This window comes from Hyalella azteca, unplaced genomic scaffold (assembly GCF_000764305.2).
Source record: "Hyalella azteca isolate HAZT.00-mixed unplaced genomic scaffold, Hazt_2.0.2 contig11441, whole genome shotgun sequence".
NCBI classification, from domain to species: Eukaryota; Metazoa; Arthropoda; class Malacostraca; order Amphipoda; family Hyalellidae; genus Hyalella; species Hyalella azteca.
Genome location: NW_025941440.1, coordinates 19,189 through 41,086, shown reverse-complemented (window position 1 = coordinate 41,086; position 21,898 = coordinate 19,189). Strand labels below are relative to the sequence as shown.

Here is a 21,898-nt window from a genome sequence, read left to right as displayed (position 1 = left end):
TTCGCCCGGCCTGATCGACAGCAGGCATTGTGCTGTATGTGCTGTGAATTTCTCGACAGGAGCTTCTCAGAAGCGCATGTGAATGTGGATTGTGGATTAAGAAAAACAATTAAGAAGCAGCGGCTCAAATAAATTTTAAGTCGTTAGTTCATGGTAATAAACTAAAATTATATTCACCAGTGATTTATGAGTTTTGTCCAGTTTGTGCGTAATTGGCCTCTACAGTTATGAAACATTGAAAAATGTTTCAACCTCAACTCGCCGAAAGTTTTCGAAAGTTATGAAACATTATATGATTGAACAATATTAATACTCGTAACATTTTTATATGCAGTGTTTGTTTTCAATGCGAGTTCTTCGAACCACCGTTGCTGAAGACTTAATCGTGTCTGTCAGTGGTAGTTCTGTTCAAGTGGAAGTTTAGTGATATTTAGTTAGTCAATAAGTCAATCTTTCCAATTAATAAAGTTCGAGTCATCTGGGAATGTTCCTTGTAAATACTAAGTGTAGACGGAAAGGCGCGTCCATTCCTGACGTTTAGTGCACTCGAACTGCTGCAAGCTTTGAAGAAGGTTTGTGAATAAATAAGTTGAAAGCTTTACGTTTTATTTATTTGGCATATTTGGAATCGTCGGGACGTTATTAACTAATGTAAACTATTATACTTAAAAATGAGATAAATTTTCAGAGTGTCTATGACAGATCGTTAAATAGAGATGTAATTTCTAAATCGAATGTTGTTTTTCTTTGATAAATAAGTCACTTCTCGTGCGAGTCTACAAATGGAATGAATTATTCAGTTTCTCCGAAGCTATTCGCTGCGGCATCACAATGCTACAACATCTCATCAACCCACTCGTACTGGGGGCCTTGACTGCTCTAGCGAGCTCGCTCATCACCATGACGGCATACCGCACCGTCACCCTAGAGCAGGACCAAGTCGTCGACTTTATCGTGGGTGAGTGGGACGAGACATGATTTGCGATACATCATTTACGAAGATTAATATAAAATTTATTGTGTAAAATCGTCAAATAGTTTTCTGCTCGAACACAGTTTCATAATCACACTAGACAAACTCGTATGATGACTTATGACTTTATGACTTATACCTATCGTATGATGATAGTGTAAGTGTAAGAAAATGAATTACCACGAATGTGATTAAAAAATTAGGAGTCTCACTTGCTGTTAATCTTCTTACCTAGTAAATTTTTACCTAGTTAATTAGTGATACTTCTTAACTGAGACTTTCCGCATAAAATAAACTTCGAGCTGTGAAATTTTCTTTTTTTTTTCAAGGACATGACCTGCATTTTTACTAATTATTGACGCCGACAGTTGGTAGCGGCAGCGCCGGTAGCGTCGTGGCCTCGCGACTCTCCGAGAACCCGAACTGGGAGGTGCTGGTGCTGGAGGCTGGGGGGCAGCCGCCCCCGGAGAGCAAAGTGCCAGCATTTGCAGCTTATGCCATTGGAGCAGACAGCGAATACAACTATAACTATATAATTGCTCCACAGAGACATGCACTACTCAACTTCAGAAATCAAGTAAATTTTTTGTTGCTCGTTCGTACGTTGCAATGATCTGTATGAGTGGCATAGGGATTGCCACTGAAAGCTGATTTAAGCTTCAATTCTCTTAAACTTCACAAAAAATAGCCTTTTATGCCAATTAAACTTTCACGCGTGTTACAAAGTGCTGATTCAAATTTATTCAACAGGAATCCTTTTTTCCCAGAGGGAAAGTAATTGGAGGCACCAGTGCCATAAATTACATGATCTTCATAAGAGGCAACAGGAAGGATTTCGACACTTGGGCTGAGATGGGCAACACGGGTTGGGACTACGACTCCATTATGCCACTCTACATGAAAATGGAAAATTACAAAGGAAAACATGCGAAGAAATACGGTGAGTTGCGTTTTCGAATTTGAATGAAATGGCCATAGGATATGCAATAAGTTGTACATATATTTAAATTTTCGGAAATGAACAAATTGGAAAAGTAATTTTAATCACCATTATTGATCTCACAGAATGACATCATTTTTCGCAGCTAAATATCACAGTCAAACTGGACCACTGTCCGTGGAGAGCATGAGGTGGGACTCACCGTTTACAAAATATTTCAAGGCGGCTGGAAAAGAACTTGGACTCGAAGAGGTCGACTTCAACTCAGAGAAGCATGTTGGTGAGTCATGATCCGGCCTATGAATCTACCGGCGTACAATAATCACAACTCTTTGAAGATCGGAATCGTATACAAAAAGTCCGATCAATTTTTCGTCATCCTGATGGAGGTGGAAACGAAAGATTAATTTTTTCATCTCAGGATCATAGCAGAAGCTATAGTATCGACACTCACCAGTCGGAACGGCAGAAGCGAAACTAGGTCCATCTGTACACTTGATCGTTCGTGAACATCAACTCATGATTTTAACGACTCGATGATGGTGCAACTAAGCATGAAAGTGTAGTTATTAGCACATCATTAAAGTGATGAATTTCGCAGGTTACAACGCCCCCGACTTGACAACAAATAATGGTGAGCGCCAGTCAGCTTCTGACGCTTACCTCAAACCTAACCTGCACCGCAGCAACCTGCGACTGCAGGCCGGCAGTCTCGTCACCAAGGTAGAGCTCACCATGGTTCATGATAGAGATAATTACAATTAGAGGTAAAGCTCATCATAATTCATGGCAAAGCTCACTATGGTTCATGATGAAGTTTATCATAATTTAAGGTAAAGCTCATCATTATTCATGGTAAAGCTCACCATAGTTCAATATAAAACTTTTCATAATTCGAAGTAAAACTCACCATGGTTCATAATAGAACTCATCATAATTAGGGGTGAAGCTCACCATGGTTCATGATAAAGTTCATCATAATTCATGGTAAAGCTCAGCATGATTCATGATAGAGATCATCATAATTAAAAGTAAAACTCATCATGATTCGTGGCAAAGCTCATCATGGTTCATGATAAAGCTTATCATAATTCAAGGTAAAGCTCATCATAGTTCGTGGCAAGCTCATCATATTTCGAATTAAATCATATATCGAATGCATAATTAGAATCATTCTTATGCAGTCACTCGGTGCTGCATTCTAGAGTGCACATAGGATACAAACAATTTTAACTCTCAGTACATTAGATATTTTTGTTTGAAGAAATGAAAATGAGAAATATCGCTGGAGCTTGAGTTTTGATTATTTTTCTTCCATCCTTTCATACGAATCAGTTTATTCTTTACGTTAATGTTGATCGGAAGAACAATCGCCGCTATTGTGACTAAAAATCTACCATTTCCAGGTCATCATCGATCGCAATCTTCGGGCTATTGGCGTGGAGTACATTCGCGACGGCAAGGTTTGTCATTTACATTTTCATTTTTGGAATGAAGTCACCCATAATTTTCCATGTGCAAGGTCATGAACAATGACTCATATTATGAAACTAGAAGCTCTCGTGAGTTGCTATTCGAACCAAATTAATGGGCGATCTTATAAATGATTTATTGAATTTCGGTATGTGGCATTGTTGTGGGGAACAACTACCATGCCCTGGCCACGATAGAGAGTCTACTGTGTGTGTGCGCCATTGGCGAGCAAATCTGAATATCCAGCACGGCTGAAGGCACGACTGAAGGTCGTGGTGAAAGTTATCAAGTCGTAGTCATTAATAAAATACGTAGAAACCAAAAGGGTATTGTGAGGTAGCAGTAATCAACAATATTACTGGAGGGAAGGATAATTACTTTAAATAATCACATTTATTAATGGTGTACAGCAATAAACAGCAATTGTATTATATGCTTTGAATTTTTATAATACTGCAGTTATTGTACTAAATGCTCGATTTAACGTACAGCGGTCACTTTGACGTTGCCTGGGTGGTTCAGACGTTAATCACTAAATAATATAATGACACATATGTACAAATGCGGTTTTCTTTCACTAACAAATTTATTAGTAAATATCTCACTCTTGATGATGAAAACTGCAAATACTGAGCCGAAATAGTTCAATATTAGGCAGAGCAACACAGGCTGCTATCATATAGCAGTGGTCGTCTTAATTAGGCATTGATTTTTATAGGACTTTTGGTCCTCCTGGAATTCATGCGATCGGTCAGTGTGCAAATTTATTGAGGAAGAGATTTTATAAGCGCGCAATGTTGCAACGTCAAGCGTCCCAAATAATTCAGACGAGTTATCGATTTGTGATTAGTTTGAGTAATCGGAAATGTGATTGTATGTTATCCAGATGAAAACTGCAAATACTATTATGCTGATTGGTCTTGGATGTGGATAAAAGTAGGGACATATTGAGCACATGGAAAAAACTCCATTTTTGTTACACCAGTCAGAAAATCTATTGAAGAACTTTAGTCTTACTTTTACCGCAGTTTTAGTTGAGCCTCTTAATTGAATTGAATATTTTGGCCTCTGAAATCGATCGCGCGTGGTGAAGAACGATCGTTGAACGAAATAGTTAGTCAAGCCCATAACGAAGTTCGTACAATAACGTACGTGGTTGGTGACTGTACGACTGTGCATCGCATCTCATTCAGTTCACCACAATGCTGGTCTCCACCACCAGATGAGGAGAGCCTTCGCCAGGAAGGAAGTCATCCTGAGTGCTGGGGCCATCGACTCCCCCAAGCTGCTCCTGCTCTCAGGCATCGGTCCAAAGCAACAACTTCGAACACATGGGGTGAGTTTTTACTAGCATTGCATCATGCGCATCGTCATGCTCATCGTCATAGACATCATCTTAAGCATTGTCATACGCATCGTCATGTTCATGATCATTCACAACGTCATGCGCATCGTCATGAGCCTAATTATACGCATTGTAATGTCATAAGCATAGTCATATGCATAGTACTGCGCATTGTCATAAGCATAGTCAAACGTAAAGTCATACGCATCGTCATATGCCAAAGTCTTACATCGTCATAATTAGTGATGCCCAGCTACGTTATACGAGCTGATGTAAATCGAGGCCAGGAAGATAATTTATCACACTAATCTTGTTTGGATTCTATTTGAAATGTAGAGCTCTATTGTATAAATATGGCATCAAAATTAACAATCTGTAATTAAAACTATCCTCTCTATTAGAGTAGTTTTTTTTAAAAGACAAAACGTTATTATGCCAAAATGATTCAATAATATTGTTATAGATTTTAACATCGCAATTTGATTGCACGATTTAGAGCCCTATATAGTATCCGAATTTGCAGAAGCTTGTTTGTGTATCAAGACACTAATGTTATCTTATGTTTTACAGGAAACATTGATGCGCTTGTACACCAAATACTTAATTTCTGTCAATACCTGCATGGAGCTCGAGGTGTCAGTGGAATAATAATTTTGCATATAATTATGTATTGGAATTTGATGGTGTAAATTCAATGATCTTAATTCACCTTGATATATTGTGTCTTTGACAGCCCGAGCCACAAACTAGATATACCATTATATTTTTATTTGCGCATTTAAATGTGTTGCAATATACGTACTGATTGCTTATTAACATTTGGTTCCGTATACGTATGCCTTATAATGTATCGACATCGGAAACCTGCTAGTGGAAGTAGACTTGGAATTTGTACAAATAGTTTCTTCATAACCTGAACATTATAACTTTACTAAACCACTATAATCTGTGTACTGCGTAGATGGGTTATTTTTCATAGACGACGTAGATATACGACGTAGACGACGTTAAAATTTTTTCTATATCCGTATTATTTTCTAGATAATTACGTAATAATATTGCAGAAGAAGCTAACTACACAACTTGAAATTTATTGGCGAATTCAAACGAATATTCATGTGGTATCCTATTGGATTGCAAGGGAGATGTGTTTCTAATTTTTATCTATTTTTTTTTTAGTTTCGTCGCGACATATCTCTCTTCGGTTACGATCCGTTAAGCAAGTTACCTGTCACTCGTATCCTCGATGCGAGGCCTGTAACTCGTATATTATCGCGATAAAAACTGTGTAATATTGTACCTACTGAGTTTTAGTTATAGTATAGAGAATTTCACCTTAATCTGAAAAAAGAACAAGAATTTCCTTATTCAATTTTGTTTATGAGAGACTTCGTTTCTATTACAATACATGACTTTGACTCATGCACTTTGTACTGCTTGTGACTTGCGTCTCAGCGACTGTAGTTAGTAGGCAGTTATTGTGCCTGAAATGACTGATGTGCAAACCTAGTGAAAAACGACGTAGTTTCTCCATTTCAACTACTTCGTGAGTGATTATTTCTAACGGCATCTTTATCCCTTATTTTTGTATATAGTTGTCACGTGCATTTGTAAAATGTTTAAGAGTATAATAGTCGTTAGATGTCGCTATTTGTGTTATGTAAACACATTTATGTCAACAAGTAGAAATTGTTAATTAATTATTTATGTTATGTCAACAAGTAGAAAATGTGTTTCAGATTCATCCTATTGTCGATCTGAAAGGAGTGGGGCAAAATCTGCAGGATCACGTGGCTTTGCCAGGACTAACTTGGTTCATCACGAAGAACTCAGGCAACGCTGTGCAGCTGATACTCACTCCTGAGGCACGCAGAGCCTACCGCACCAAAAGGAACGGTGAGCGAAGAGTGATCATTTATAAAAAATGTTACAAGAAAAATAGTTTCGCAGATATTTCTTGACTGGAGATGTTAGCACTCCTTTACAACCTTCTTGCTTCCAGGTCCACTGAGCGTGCCAATGGGATTTGTTGGCATTTATATGGTTAATTTGGGTGTGGATCCTGATCCAAGTGTACAAGATGTGCAATATCGGTTCCTGTCCGTGACGTTGGGAGCAGATTTCGGTCTAGTGGTCGCACCTAATTACGGGTATACTGATGAGGTGAGTTCGAAGTCATTATATTTAGCTGCAAGTATCCTTGTGAAAGATTTTTAGCATAGTAAAATCTGTTATTCTACAAAAAACCTAGACCTGACATTCGAAATTTTTAACCGAATTTGATGAATTAATTAAATAATTTCTAAACGAAATAGATCAACTCTTCGCTCACTCACAAAATTCTGCAACAACAGCAAATGTGACTAGATAAATAAGCGGCAGAAATTAAAGATATTTTACTATTCATGAGGCTGAAGATGCAGACAACACATTCGATAGGATTACAATACACTGTTCAAATGATTTATTAACTTAGAATCTTATGTAATGATCAGTAGTTTGGATCTTGTTGAGGGATGAATCCTGTAGCACTAGCAAAATTGTGAGTTGACACGAGTCATTTCTGCTCCCTCACGATAACTTCTCTTGCTACAATGTTTCCCAGTTAATTCGAGACTATGTGAAGAAGCAAGGAGGAAGAAGAGGGTTCATGATATTCATGGGAGTGATGCGGCCAGCAAGTCGCGGCTCTGTCACGCTGCGCTCCAAAAATCCTCTGGACCCTCCGGTGATCGATCCCAACTTTTTAAGCAATTCTGCCGACGTGGATAGCCTCCTGAAATGTGAGGATTGAGGAGACAATAATAATGGTCGTTTTGTAAAATGTTAGTTGTTGGCAATAGTTCGTCGCGGTTTTTTCTGCTTTGATTACGCAAGCTTCCAAACTTTAAGACAGGGTCTCAAACTCATTTTAATGAGGATCGCAGTGCAAAGTAACGGCAGTCAGCGGGCCGCACCACGGAAAGAAAATGTTATTAAAATTTAACTGTTAAAATAATGTTTGTATGATTTTTAATTGTAATTAGTGTAGTTTACACTCTTCTACAACCTGGCCTTCAGTGATTGTTTGTGATGCCTTTGCTATCATCTCGCTAACAACAAAGCTTGTTTTCACAAAATCTTCGCTTGCTGTGTTCACTCGTGCAAAGCAGTTTCCTTATTGCTGAAAGATGCTAGCAAGTGACTGACTTTTTCCTCGCACAGTTTGCCGGACTGTCCATCATACTCTTCTCGATGCGATGTTTCATAATGTCGACGTGTGTTGTATTCCTTGGGCATAGAGGTGCATTGCATAAAGCTGAGTTTCTCGCCGACTTGTGACAAAATACAAATTTTCCAACTTTTCCTGGAACACCCTTTTCCATACGCAATTTTTCACTTTTTGGACGACCACATCCTCTGACTTCAAATCCTCCTAAACACTACACGAAAAATTAGAAATTCTTAAAAAAATACAGTCCTTCACCAAGAAGCACGCAAAACTTGGTCCACCATCAAAACATATGATCCCCAACTCTTCAATTAACTCACATTCCCCCCAGGCGCCATAGCAAGGCAGCACCGGTTATTCAAAAGCTCCAAATTACACCCTATATAGGTCCCCCACCTCCACCCCTGTACAATTAACTACATAAGGCTTGGAAGCTTCACGATCTTTAATCTTTCTTCATAAGGCTTGCCTTTCATGATCTAGATAGCAGGTATTAAAAAGTAGAGATTTTAAGTTATTCAAAGATGTTAATTAAATAATAATTATAAATGCTTCGTGTCAGCCATTCGATACGTGATGGTCCTCGGCAACACTACGGCACTGAGGGAGGGCTTGGGCGCTAAATTTTTTGATCAGGTGAGAATAAATATGCTGTTAGTGCAAGTAATATAAGTTGAGACATCAGGCTTTAAATACAAGCTTTTATTATTTATTTCTAGGATCATCAATAAAATTGATCCACTTTAATTGTGTTGGGATAAAAAATTTAATACAAGGAGTTTAATAAAGTTGAAACCCATTTCGATCGTTAGGGCATTATTCTATCAAGAACGCTAATGCCAAGATATCCTACGTCCTCCCACGTTTTCTATAAAGATATGAATTTTTGTGGACTTTTCTTTGCTTTTAAATTCTTAGTTAATTTGCGATTTAAGCAAACAAGTGATATAAATTCATCCTACACCAAATTGAATCTGTTGAGGAATGCGTATATAGCTGTGAGTGATCACTAATGAACGTCCCTCAAAATGAGCGATCCTCACAGTCAACGCATGATCCAGCACATGATCCAACATAAGATATCGGCATATAGAAAGTAATGGCGCCGATTTTACATCACTATAGGCACTGTTTTTCAATGGCATTTTCTCTGCAGAAAGTTCTAGGGTGCAAGCATTTAGCGCACGACTCCGACGACTACTGGCGCTGCTACATCCGCCACATGGCGGGGTCTGGTGCCCACCCCAGCAGCACATGCAAGATGGCCCCCTCATCTGACCCTGATGGCGTCGTCTCGCCGAGGCTAAAGTGAGTCCTTATATCCTTAGTATATGTTTCGGACGCTATCCTTAGTATATGTTTCGGACGCTATCCTTAGTATATGTTTCGGACGCTATCCTTAGTATATGTTTCGGACGCTATCCTTAGTATATGTTTCGGACGCTATCCTTAGTATATGTTTCGGACGCNGGACCAAGCCTAATGACCCAAACACCCAATTGGAAGTTAGATGTGTATAAGAGACAGGGCAGGACATTCGTCATCGACGCTGAGTCCCGGCTAGCCAGTCCGTAACTATCGCGCATCTGCAGTCTCATGTCGTGCATCACTATTTCCATCTCATGACCGCCCGATACGCATATTGTGTTTACTAAACGCAGTATGTTCCCTGGTGTTCATAGGATGTACCTACATATGGTCAGGAACTGGTCTTCGGTGGATAGTATTTAAAAAATACTCGTCCTCCTTTGAATTATTCATCTCTATGGTATCATAAAATCAAGGAAACTAAATCATTACTAGAAAGTTAACATGAAAAAAAAGTTGCTTTAACAAACAATATTCTTCACAATAACGAATGTAAAGAGGGAGTTGAGAGAAAGAACAGGCTCCAGCATGCATGCTACTGTTTCTATAGCTTACTGCGGTCTGACTACGGTCTATGTTGCGGAAATTAAGACCCGGTTCCTCGTTAAAATTTACGAACTTTCATTATAGACCATGTTCGCCCGGTCAGCCAGTAAAAGGCTAATAATTACTACTTATTTCGAACACATAATGACCGATAAACGAGCACAAATTCGTTCTAATTTTTTGTCCTTTATACTGTGCCAAATATGCCAAATGTCGGCCAAATGTTATGTCGGCCAAATGTTACTGCCAAATGTCGGCCAAATGAAATGTTATGTCGGCCAAATGTTACTGCCAAATGTTACTGTGGACGATATGTTAGCGAAGCAATATCGTCAAATTCCCCCATACCATCAAATCTCAACAGGTTGTTGCGAATTCTTATTCTGGGTTTCCTATAAAAGGTAAACTACAGTAGAATTCTATACAAGGGAAATAAGAATTCGCATCGAAATCAGCGACTAGCATTCCAAAGCACTCAACTTGACGCTCTGTCGGAGCCCGCAACCTGATGACGCTGTAAGAGGAAGACTGTATATCGAAACTAAACTCTAGCAAAATACTAATATTAAATCCAAATCATCTCTACAATAATATTCTTGCTTGCTAATCAACTCATTACTCTAACCAATGAAAATATTGGTTAACGCCAGCATTATTTTTCGCAACTTTCCTAGCCGATCAAAAGATTACAAACATTCTTTCTGTAACTAGCATTCGGGTAGCATTATTTTTAGCATTATCTTCCAGTATCTAAAGCAATAGGGAGTCGAAAAAATCACGTTCAAAATTGATATTTTGGGTAAATACACATTTCCTGTCAAATATGCGAAAGAGCCGCGCAATCAACGTCTCATGGCATCAAACAAAGATAAGCAAATAATATGTTAGGTCACACTTCCGCGATGTCGTGCTGATCATCATATTTTGCCTCTGAAGTGACAGTCTTACGGCCAACGAGAGCGTCGCATATACGCGAGTCCTTCAGCGCCTGTATGCATTAGCATACTTGGGGACTTAAGAGACAAACTTCCAATCATAATCAAGACCGTAAACTTTCCATTATTAATCACCATGACCTTTTAAAAGAAAATTGCTTTCAGTTATTGCGTGCGTAGTACCAATTAAACACTCATTACGGTGCTCGCATCACTTATAACGATTTAGGCATGAAGAACGGCAGAACTGCTAAGTCGCCCAATCAGTCCGGCTTCATTTGTTAGAGTAATTTAGTATAAAATAATAATAGCTTCTGGGCTATATACATATTAAAAGCATACCAGACCAACCAAAAATAATCTTAACTAATACCCGAGCACTAATTCCAATTAATTGTCCAAATCAGAGTGCGGGGCGTGGCTGGTCTTCGTGTCATCGATGCGTCCATCATGCCTCTCATTACAGGCAGTGAGTACAAGCATTTATTGTGCCTTGTTTAAAGAAACGAGCAACATCATTGAGTGTAGAGCAGTAACGTTTATTCTGAAATTCATTATTTTTCAAAACAAAATGAGTTTTATCTACTAGTAGCATGCTGACATTGTCCTACGTAAATGATCATAGATGCAACCGCAAAACTAATTGCAGCAAGAAATTCTGCATACAAGTTCACTTGATGATCATTCTAAATGCATTTAGAACTCTTCCATACAAGTAGACTTGATGGTTGTTCTAAATGCATTCAGAACTCTTGCATACAAGTAGACTTGATGGTTGTTCTAAATGCATTGGAACTCTTGCATACAAGTAGACTTGATGGTCGCTCTAAATGAAGCAAGAACTTCTTCAAAGCAAAAAGTAATATTCATATGAATTTTGCCTGCACCCACAGCAAACCTCGCCGCTCCCACCATGATGATCGGAGAGAAGGGCGCTTCTCTCATCAAAGAGGACTGGAGCTACGGGGACTGAGGCTACGGGGACTGAGGCTACGAGGACTGGGGCTACGGGGACTGAGGCTACGGGGACTGGGACTACGGGGACTGGGGCTACGAGGGCTGGGGCTACAGGAACATATCTTATATACATATATGCATAGATATAAAATAAGAGTTATATATATGCATAACTCTTAGCATGAATATCTTCCATGTAGCGCACCATAGCTGAGCACTTCATTTGATAACGTCTTTAATTAAATGGCGATCCACCGTGTCGATATCTTCCCATTTAAATGATTGAAGAAAAATAGTTTTTTTCTGTCCCCTATAAATCTCTGACTGATTTTATTGATACTTCCTTCGAGGATAGCACAATTTTAAATAAGTTGCTTAATTAGCCAATTTTTCGATGTAATGAAGTTTAGTTTTAAGAATTTTGAAGCAGATGTTCTGGCAACATCAACCAAAGTATTCGAAGGACTTGTCGTACGGTTTGGTCATTCGTTGATCCTTACTGAAGACAGCCGCTTGTGTTCTTACTCTTGGTAAGCGTCTAGGTTCTCTGATTTGTAATAGAATAACTGTGAGAATATGTTTAGAATATTGTGTACTTATCTAGTTATTAGTGTTTAATTAATTTAATGAAATGCGTGTTCATTTGTAGGAGAACTTCCCTCCTCTGTTCTGCTGTTCTACTTTAATAAACTTGGAACTTGGACCAAGCCTAATGACCCAAACACCCAATTGGAAGTTACCGTTAATGAATCAATAAACCCGTCTGTTTGAACCTGAACGAATAGAAACATTACACTCGACATGGCTTGTTTCGCATAACAAAAGTGAATTTCAGTTTAGCTGCGAAAAAAATGCATTGGGAAATGCGAGGGAAGTTTTTGAAGGAAATGAATGTGGGGAAAGTGCGTGGAGTTCACTGGGAGAATATGTGGAAAATGATTGGCCCACACTTTGAAATTATTACGTAAATGGAAAATACGTGCATAAATTTAATAAATGATATATGAAAATTGCTTTAAATTCATTTGGAATGCTTGATATCTCTATAGCGAATGGCATCAAATATCATGAAAGATACCTAAAATATACATATAATAGTTGAAAAATATTTATTAAAATATTTGGGAGATCTGTGCAGCAGTTCATTTTCAGAGGGTCGGGTAAATTGAAATAGTGCTACCGCTGCGCGCAGAATCAGAAATAAAGAAGAAAGGGTTATTGTAACCGTGCAATAAGGCTTCAGACATACGCTCTTTCATACTGTAAATTGATACAATCTTGGAGCAATCAATCACGATCGAGAAATAACCGAATAAACAATGAAACAATTTCTAATGGAACAGTCACAACAATCTACCAAAATCAGATGAACAGAGGCTACAAAGTAGATAACCGAGTTTTTTATACAGTCAAGTTCAATATATTTATTGATTAGAATACATATATTTTTTACTTAAATATATATTTCAGTGCAGCAAATAAAATCTATATTTTTTGGCCAATTATTTTCAAATTATTGACAAATCATCGTTTGAAACGAAGAGATCAGAAACATAATTTCTCGACAACATAACTGAATCGTATTTTCTGNTAAAAATGTGACATAATACATAGAAATATGCTAATTAGGAAGGATATTTTCATAAAGAATACTGCTTTTGCTCTTGATGCTGCTGCATTTTATGAAAAGCTGTAGGATTAATTCGGAATTACATTAAATTGAAATACAAGGCTGCATTCTCGGAGGCTAGGGTAGTCGCATTCGCTCCGCTTTCCGTCTGATGCAGTTTGAGGAATAGCAGATTTTACCGTGTTCTCTAATCTATCTTAATGTTTACTGATGCTTACGCCCGTGTGGATGTATGTAAATTAATGCAATTAACTTGCATTAGTTATAAGTTAGTCTTACCAATCGTAAGATGCGGGGTAGAACGAGTTACGTGTACCTTTGGAGCCGCGCTGATAAGTGTCTGGTTTGTGCTAGTGTTTCTGGATATGTGGTTCTGAACTTCTGGAAGTAGGATATGTGGTTCTGGAAGTACGATATGTGGTTGACAAGAAATGACGAAGTGTAATTTCTCGACAACATAACTGAATCGTATTTTCTGTTTATTGGATCAGCACTCTTGTTTTTTTTGGAAGAATTTTAAAATGCATTGCACGTAATTTCAAATCCAGAGTGTTTCTCAATTATTTAACATGCTCCGTTTTCTCTTGCGGTAATTAATTTCGCAAAAGAAATTAATTCCACCAGAGCCCGTTCAATAATAAGCCATGATATTATAATATTAGCCATTTTAATTAATCGTCGTTCTTAGAAGAAGCTGTAGGTGAAATTGCTTCATTACCCACGGAACGTAGAACCCTGCTGCAGCGCAATGCTCGGGAAGCGGTAATGTGATGTTAGAAAGTGTCATACAAGGCGCCAGAAGCGTAGTGACAGAAAAATGCCTGGATACGGCAGTAAACGGCTTTAGCTAGGAAGAGGGGCATTTTTGCCTTATCTTGAAGACCTTGAGTCCAGTTCGGACTGAATATTGTGCAATCGATGCGGTCTCATCTCTTGATATATAATACATTTCTCGTTTAGGGTAACATGGGCAGCGAGCCCACTACGGGTCATGGGCCCATAGCGGGTTTCTCGCTAAGTAAGGCAGATATTGGTCCGTGTTCTCTACCGCCGGTCGACAGTTTCACTGGGCTGAAGTGTACGGATTTACGTTTTGCTAAGATTGGGTTGTTAAATTATTTGTGAATAACTGTTTTAGCCCAGATAGAAGTTTTTTCTGCTAAATAAAACTGTTTTCGATTACTGTAGATGAAGCTTTTAAAATTACTGTGAATTATATTTTGAAAGTAATATTTGTAGGGATAATTTTAAGTTCAAGTTTAGACTGTTAGCTTTTATAATAAAATGTTGACACGTATATAAATTGAAATTATACCTAGTGGGGCAACGGGCCTACGCGTGTCACGGGGAAAAGCGCCCATGGTGAAGTCTTGTGTTATGCATCATTAGATTTGTCTCAATGACCTTTTCAAAACTATGACTAGCTTTTTGAATTACAAATTACACTTCATATTGCATGATTTATGATTTTTTGATTTGCCGCCTGAAGGCAGCAGGTTTAGTTTCTAGTTATGCGTATTTATGACCCCTTTTCGAGTTATTGGTGCATGCCTTGCCAAAAGTTGATCTTGAATGTCATCTTTTTTATTATAAAGTCATCATTATAGTTGAATGTCATCTTTTTTATTATATTTTTCTTATTTTTAACTGTGTGTTATTTTAGTATTTCTAAACGAAAAATATGCAATTGTGGTAAAAGGACCAAGGGATTGCAAAAAGGACCCCAAGCCCATGGGCCCATTGCCCCCGCGGTGCAGGCAATGGGCCCATTTTGACACTTTTTACAAAATAGTGTTTCGTTAAAAATTGAATAAATCTACAGGCATCTAATTCACACCATAAATTCCTCAAACTTCATCAAAAATTTAGTTAAAAAAGGGGGGGGGGCGCTGCCCCATGTTGCCTATATAGAAGGCAGTGTGGAACGTATAGTGCGGCTGTAATCCATGAAACTGTATTACCTGTTCGATTTGTTATTTTGCCTTCAAATGATCGTAAGAAGGATAATTAGTTTTCGCGTGACGAAACCAACACTTGTGAGCGAATGTGTATACAGAATTAATACTAATGGATTTTGGCAAACTTCTCCAATGGTTGGCTGATAGCGTGTTTGTCCTTGAAATTTAGTTGTTAGTACTTGAATTCAATAGAAATTGTACCTTGTACTTATTATTTTGGTTAATGAATGCTGCAATGCATAATATGTTTCTTCTAACTTGCAATAAAAAATACATACGATTCAAAAAGTAGTTTGCCCTGCTTGATGTTAAGTGGCTTAGGTAGGGGGCCATTTCTTTCATCGGGATTTAACGAAAGTGGCCATAAATCTAACCACCATACAGCCTTTTTCTGCAGTTATAAGTGACCTTGAATCATCATGAAATTCGGGTGTTTAAAGGTCAACTTGTTGATGAAGTAAGAGTCTGTTACTGACTTGTTTAAAGGTCAACGGGGTCAAGTTACAAACAGGGATGGTTAATTCGAGTCTAAAAGTTATTGTTGGCACGTTAAATTTATATTTTGGTTGCAACTAAAAAATAATTTACCAACAAGAAACTGCTGTTGGTGCTCTGCTGATAACTTAGCTTGTTGGGCCCCATAAAAGGTTCTAACCCACAGAGCTACACCTCTACTGCACTGCTCTTCGTTTAAGTTATGAAAGCAATCAAAACCTGGCAGCTGAAATTCAGCTGGTACAATTTTACCCCGTGATTCTTAGGAAGTGTCTCAGTAATACAAATAATGTCAATACACTCGTTTGCGATCATAGTTAACAGTTCATTTTTTTGTTAAAAACGGAATCAGAGTTCGTGTAGAAAAATTTCAAAACTTTTTGTGCACTTCCATCTTGATGTATGAGTAAGCTTTTTACCTTATTTACAGAACTTGATTTATGTACATGATTTCCACTATTTAATTGTCTTCCATCTCCCGTGACTGTCGGCGAGCGGTCTGAGTCCTCGTGAGATCTTGAATGTTGGTGACGTGCTGATTTTCCGTGTTTCTGCGTCTGTTTCGCTCCTGCCATTTCTTGCGGAAATCCTCCCTCTCTCAAGGAGTTGAATCCTTCTTCACAACGTCCTTCTTCACATTCCACGTCTGTTTAATTTAATCGTTGAATGCAACGTCATTAACGAATGTCTCATTATAAGTTTTATATTTTCTAAAAGGTAAGTGTTCCCTTCAAATTTTAAATGTTTGCAAACTCCATTAAGTCATTATGTACAAACAGACAGGAGTTGGAACACTTCGCTATTCAGCAACTCACCTTGAATAGTGGCTATACTAAGATTTGAATCCGGGTACAAACTCTTTTCTACGATTAATACTGCTTTGTTATCTTTAGTGGCACTTCAATTCAAAGCGTTCAATAGCTTAGTAGTTATGATCTACGGTGACCGCAATTAAAAATCTTCATAATGGGACATGTATTCTAACAATTTTGAAAATATTCGTGAAAGAAAAAAATTGATGGAAACCCATGTAATTTATAAATCATAGATTCCCTTCAAATTTTAAATGTTTGCAAACTCCATTACGTCATTATGTACGAACAGACAGGAGTTGGAATACTTCGCTATTCAGCAACTCATAGGGGCTATACTAAGAATAATTGAATAGTTGCTATACTAAGATTTGAATCCGGGTACAAACTCTTTTCTACGATTAATACTGCTTTGTTATCTTTAGTGGCACTTCAATTCAAAGCGTTCAATGGCTTATAGTAGTTATGATCTACAGCTAGTGACCTCAATTAAAAATCTTCATAAGGGGACATGTATTCTAACAATTTTGAAAATATTCGTGAAAGAAAAAAATTGATGGAAACCCATGTAATTTATAAATAATAGAAATCTAGTTATGCGAATATTCAATTGTGTGTCGCGTAGTTCTGTTTCCTGACAATCTAATGGCTGATCAACTTGATCTTCTCTCCTGTTAATGAAGGTTCCACTGTGGTTGAAAAACACTCACTCCTTCAAATTGCAGCTTCGAGCACGAAGTCACAAGCTACGTACACTGCGTATGATTAATAATTTGTGCTAGACGGATACAATTTAATTGCAATGACGTCTTCACGGTGTGCATCAAATTATTAATAGAAAGATTTTAAGACCTCATTAGTCGGTGACTTGGATTGTTGATAGAAAACACAGCAACCTTTAACTTATAGCGCTGCTCCGTAAAACTTTTCTGAGGAAAAATGTGCAATAATAATACGATTTTTATATTATTGTAATCATTATTATCTTGACTTCTTTTAAATTTTTCACTTAAAAATACAGCTAAGAGGTGATAAATTTCATAAAGCAGAATAAAAAATAACATTCATTGCAATTTTGCTTGTGCGCAGCACTCATTAGTTAAAAAAATAAATTTGAGGCAGTACGTGAATTCAGATAAACATTTTAATGAGAATGAAACAATAATGTAAAGTAAATTCGAGTCTTCTGCGCAGTCATGAAGCTTCTCTTCTTAGCCAAAAGTGAACGCATCTGAAAAAGTTGTTCAGGTGCCGAATAGGCGATAACATACTGTATATAGTTTGTAATTCAAAGTCTAGGTTGAAACTAGAAACTAGTTAAGAAAGAGAGTTCTGATGCCTTATGTAAACATAATTACTTTAAGTTACAATTATAGGAGTATTCGTTATTCTTAGAGTGATCCTCTGACCATGAAGATGATAGTATTAGAGCTCTAGAGATTAGAGCATGTATGATGGAGGTGAAATAATGATGGTTTCTACCTATTGCGACCCACAAGTAAGCAAAAATTATTATTTTTGGTAAAATTGAGAAATATATGCATATAAACAGTATATAGGCTTTACCCCATAATTTCTCATGCTTCTCTATATTATTGAAGATTTTGTAGAGCTTTGAAACTTGGAAAATATATTCTAAAGACGTTTTTATGATCATTTTTACCCATTGTGACCCCTAAAAACTCTATCTGAATTTTATAAGGGAAAATTTTCATACACGTGTAATTTTTTCATATTTTTTAAAAATCCAAAAGATCCTTGAATCATGAAGGAATCAACCTTGCCGTCCAGAATTTTGCACACATCTTTTTCTGCTCATCCGCATATCTTTTTCGCATTATTGCGAAATCGAACTCAAAAAATTGAGAAGCGCTCTACCCTATTGTCCAAGGAAGCCTCAATTCCAATTAATTTTTGAGGCATTTCCTGGGAGGCTTATTTGTGGAATGAGCCATATTGTGAAAGTAATTACTTGATCAAGTGCAAAGTTAGGCTGATCGAAATCAAACGCAACTGTGGCTAATTCAGTACGACATAAGACTATATTCCGTCCCTCGCAATTTTTCTGTTCAACTGTTAAATTTTTTTCTCTTGAACTTCATGACATTTATTGTAATTTTAGCTTTACAATTCGCGAGTTTGCCTACATCTAAGCTTCTATATGAAGATCAGACACATCCATTCAAAAACTCCGATGTTAAATTTAAAAAAAAAAGATTAAAGAGTTTTCAATTGAAGATTAATGATATGAGGTAGTTTGACTAGTCATGATCGAAAATCTAGTCATGATCGACTAATCATGATTGAAAGTTCAATACGTAGAATTCCAATGCGAAAAAGTTTTTTGTGACATCGCATTTCTATGTCACTTAATTTAGCATCTTAATTCTGAATCGAAGCCAAAAAATCGAATTTATATGATAGAGTTCTATTATGAATACTAATTTTTCAAAAATGATCTATTAATTTACTGCAAATTTTTATTGCAAAATAACTCAGAATTGAATTGTTACTACTTAAGTGTATCAGACCTTAATTTCCAACAGTCCAACTGATGGCTCGCATGAAGCTTACGTTCTTAGTCATCATCTTGACTCAAGTGGTTGAACATCTGCCAGTTGACATCTATAACTCTACGTTCGAATAGACGGTAGAGGCCAGTGTTGTGTGTGGAAATATTCGATTTTTCATGATAAACTCGGTTCTATTGACTCCCATAATATATAAATCTTTCTTTATAGCACGTAAAAAGGGAGGACGAGATTCTCTAACTCTAGGCCAGTGTTGTGTGTGGAAATATTCGATTTTTCATGATAAACTCGGTTCTATTGACTCCCATAATATATAAATCTTTCTTTATAGCACGTAAAAAGGGAGGACGAGATTCTCTAACGATGGAGTTATTGACAAAGAAAAGGTAGATACAATAACTGCAGAGAACAATGATTTTGAAAATAAGACTTTCGGGGTGATTAAAAACTGAACATTATTTTCGGTACAATATTTTTACATTCAAATGAATGCCTTTTTTGCTACAAGGTTTCCGAGCTTTCCATACACCTTCGTAAGTCAGTAACAAGTTTCTGATTACGGTCACTTTTCAGTACTGAAAAACCAATGTTCAATTGATGTTATACGAATGACTGCAATTTGGTATGAATTTCAAGACATCGAATTGAAAATGGTTGTCACGGCAATATAATCTTAGCACAGATGCTATAAAGCGTGGCATATAGGAACAAAACATACAAGATGATCCCGTGGGTGTGTGGTATCGACAATATATTTCAGCACAAAATCTTAGTGCAAAAAGGTTGGTCCCCCGACATAGTGATAAATGTACATCGATGCGATGTTTTTTCACGTTTACCTCCAATATTTAAGACATACAAGACTTGTAGTCGAAGTAAACTAGCTGCCGGACAGCAGTCCAATTTCTGAATAAACACGTGCCATAGAAGAATGGGTCTCTCAAATAATTTTTTTTATAAAATCTGTCCTACTTTGACACATAATTACGATGAATAAATTGGTGCAATATTACATCGAATATGATGTTGGGGACTAATCAATATATAGGTTTTCTTTTACCCCATGACATTTGACCCATGATCGAAAATGAAGGACGAATAAAATGGGAAATGAAGAACCATAATAATAAATAAACGATAAACACAAGAAAACAATGTTTTCTTTTGTTTAAATGAGAAAACAAGACCCATAAACCGTGTTTCTTGCTAGCTCTTGACTATTAATTCCTAATCATATCACAGGGACGGAGCCCCGCTGAAAAGGCACAAATAAAAACAAATCAAGGACTTTAATTAACACAACACCAACGAATGAATATAGCACAGATAAATAATAAAATGACATAAATAATAAATTCAATATCACCAGAAAGGCCACCACTACAATAACACGGAAGATTATCACTATAAACAATACAAGTACTAACCTCTGTGGTGGATCACATAGCAATGACAGGGTACAGAGCGGGTCTAAACCAGGTGACTTAAACTTCACTCAAAAACAAAATGATAATACACGTAACCTAACTATCGATGAAATTATTATATTGAAAGGCGTTCCCTAACAAAAACAGCAATATTAGGAAAGTTTTCGAAATCTTAATGCTAGAAATGCTTTCCTCAAAACAATTTCAACAATTTCAGAGAAAAATCTGAATTATCTGATGCATGAGTAGTGCTCTCGCACCTTACACTAAGGAGTTCAAAATAACTCTAGATTAGTATGATTACTTGAAATTTTTTAATAAATGATATACCGACATGATTTTATCTGAATAGAAGACCTAAACGTGTATCGTTCACCATTTCTCAAATGCACATTCGTGAGTTTTACCGTAAGCGTCGGTGTCCAATAACTGCAGAGATTGCACCGTTGCTATATCAAACTTTGCTTGCTAAGGAAAATGTGTTGAAGTTCTTTGAATTGCATTTTATAACAAATAAATTTTGATCATCCTATAGAGAAGGGATGAAGTTTTTCAACGAATTATACGTACACCATTGACCAGTCAAAACCTAATTTCGAAATAGTCAGCCATTTGTATAATCGTTCCCAAATAAATCATAAACAGTCTGCGAACTCAGTATTGGGCATATCTTGAATTCCAAATGAATCATGGCGTCATTTTGAATTTATATTTAAATTAAAACAATCACGTAGGTTACGAAAAGTTCGTAACGTACCAATTGGCAAACTCGCATACAAGTTAGCGTGCACATGGTGCACAATATTATATATGTAAGAAGTGAAAGTAAATTAAGACTGAAAATATGCATGCGTCTGGAAAAAAGTTTTTTTGGAGTATTGTTTTGGTAATTTTCATTTGTAATGTACGGGCTTAATAAAAGTCAATATTCTCTCTGAAGTTCTGGCCGATTAGCGGCCGCATATCAACCATTGTTTTTATTCATACAGACATCAACTAGCTATCTGATCGATAGCAGTGTATATTAATAGTCTGCCAGAGTGACGTAAATTGATTACAAAGTTTGAAAATATTGTCTTGGCATTTATAGACTTTTTGGTAGCCATATAATCTAAAAATAATCGCATCTCAAACGTTGCAGAGATTAATTTGAACTTTTAATGTGGTTTACTGTATAAACTTGAACATATTTCCACTTTTAAGAAAAAAATCCAAATTGTCTGGTATATTCTCAGACAATTTCGTAGCGAGGATATAATTGTAAATAAGTATATTGTTATTAATTAAGATCAGACGA

General features: G+C 36.9%; 1 protein-coding gene across 2 annotated transcripts; it reads left to right on the top strand.

Moving 5' to 3' along the window:
• Positions 1-254: 254 nt before the first annotated feature.
• LOC108670452 (glucose dehydrogenase [FAD, quinone]) lies at positions 255-12,405 on the top strand. Of its 2 annotated transcripts, XM_018157929.2 has the most exons (15): positions 255-572; positions 801-958; positions 1,342-1,550; positions 1,724-1,913; positions 2,059-2,193; positions 2,515-2,636; positions 3,320-3,376; positions 4,609-4,722; positions 6,471-6,627; positions 6,734-6,894; positions 7,337-7,514; positions 8,505-8,578; positions 9,099-9,250; positions 11,199-11,260; positions 11,685-12,405. In XM_018157929.2, exons 2-15 carry the CDS (start codon positions 832-834, stop codon positions 11,762-11,764), a joined length of 1,818 nt encoding a protein of 605 aa, XP_018013418.1. In that variant the 5' UTR covers positions 255-572; positions 801-831; the 3' UTR covers positions 11,765-12,405. The 2 variants fall into 2 exon arrangements, with proteins under 2 accessions (XP_018013418.1, XP_018013416.1); XM_018157927.2 differs by lacking the exon at positions 255-572 and having other exon boundaries at positions 585-958.
• The last annotated feature ends 9,493 nt before the right edge of the window (positions 12,406-21,898 follow it).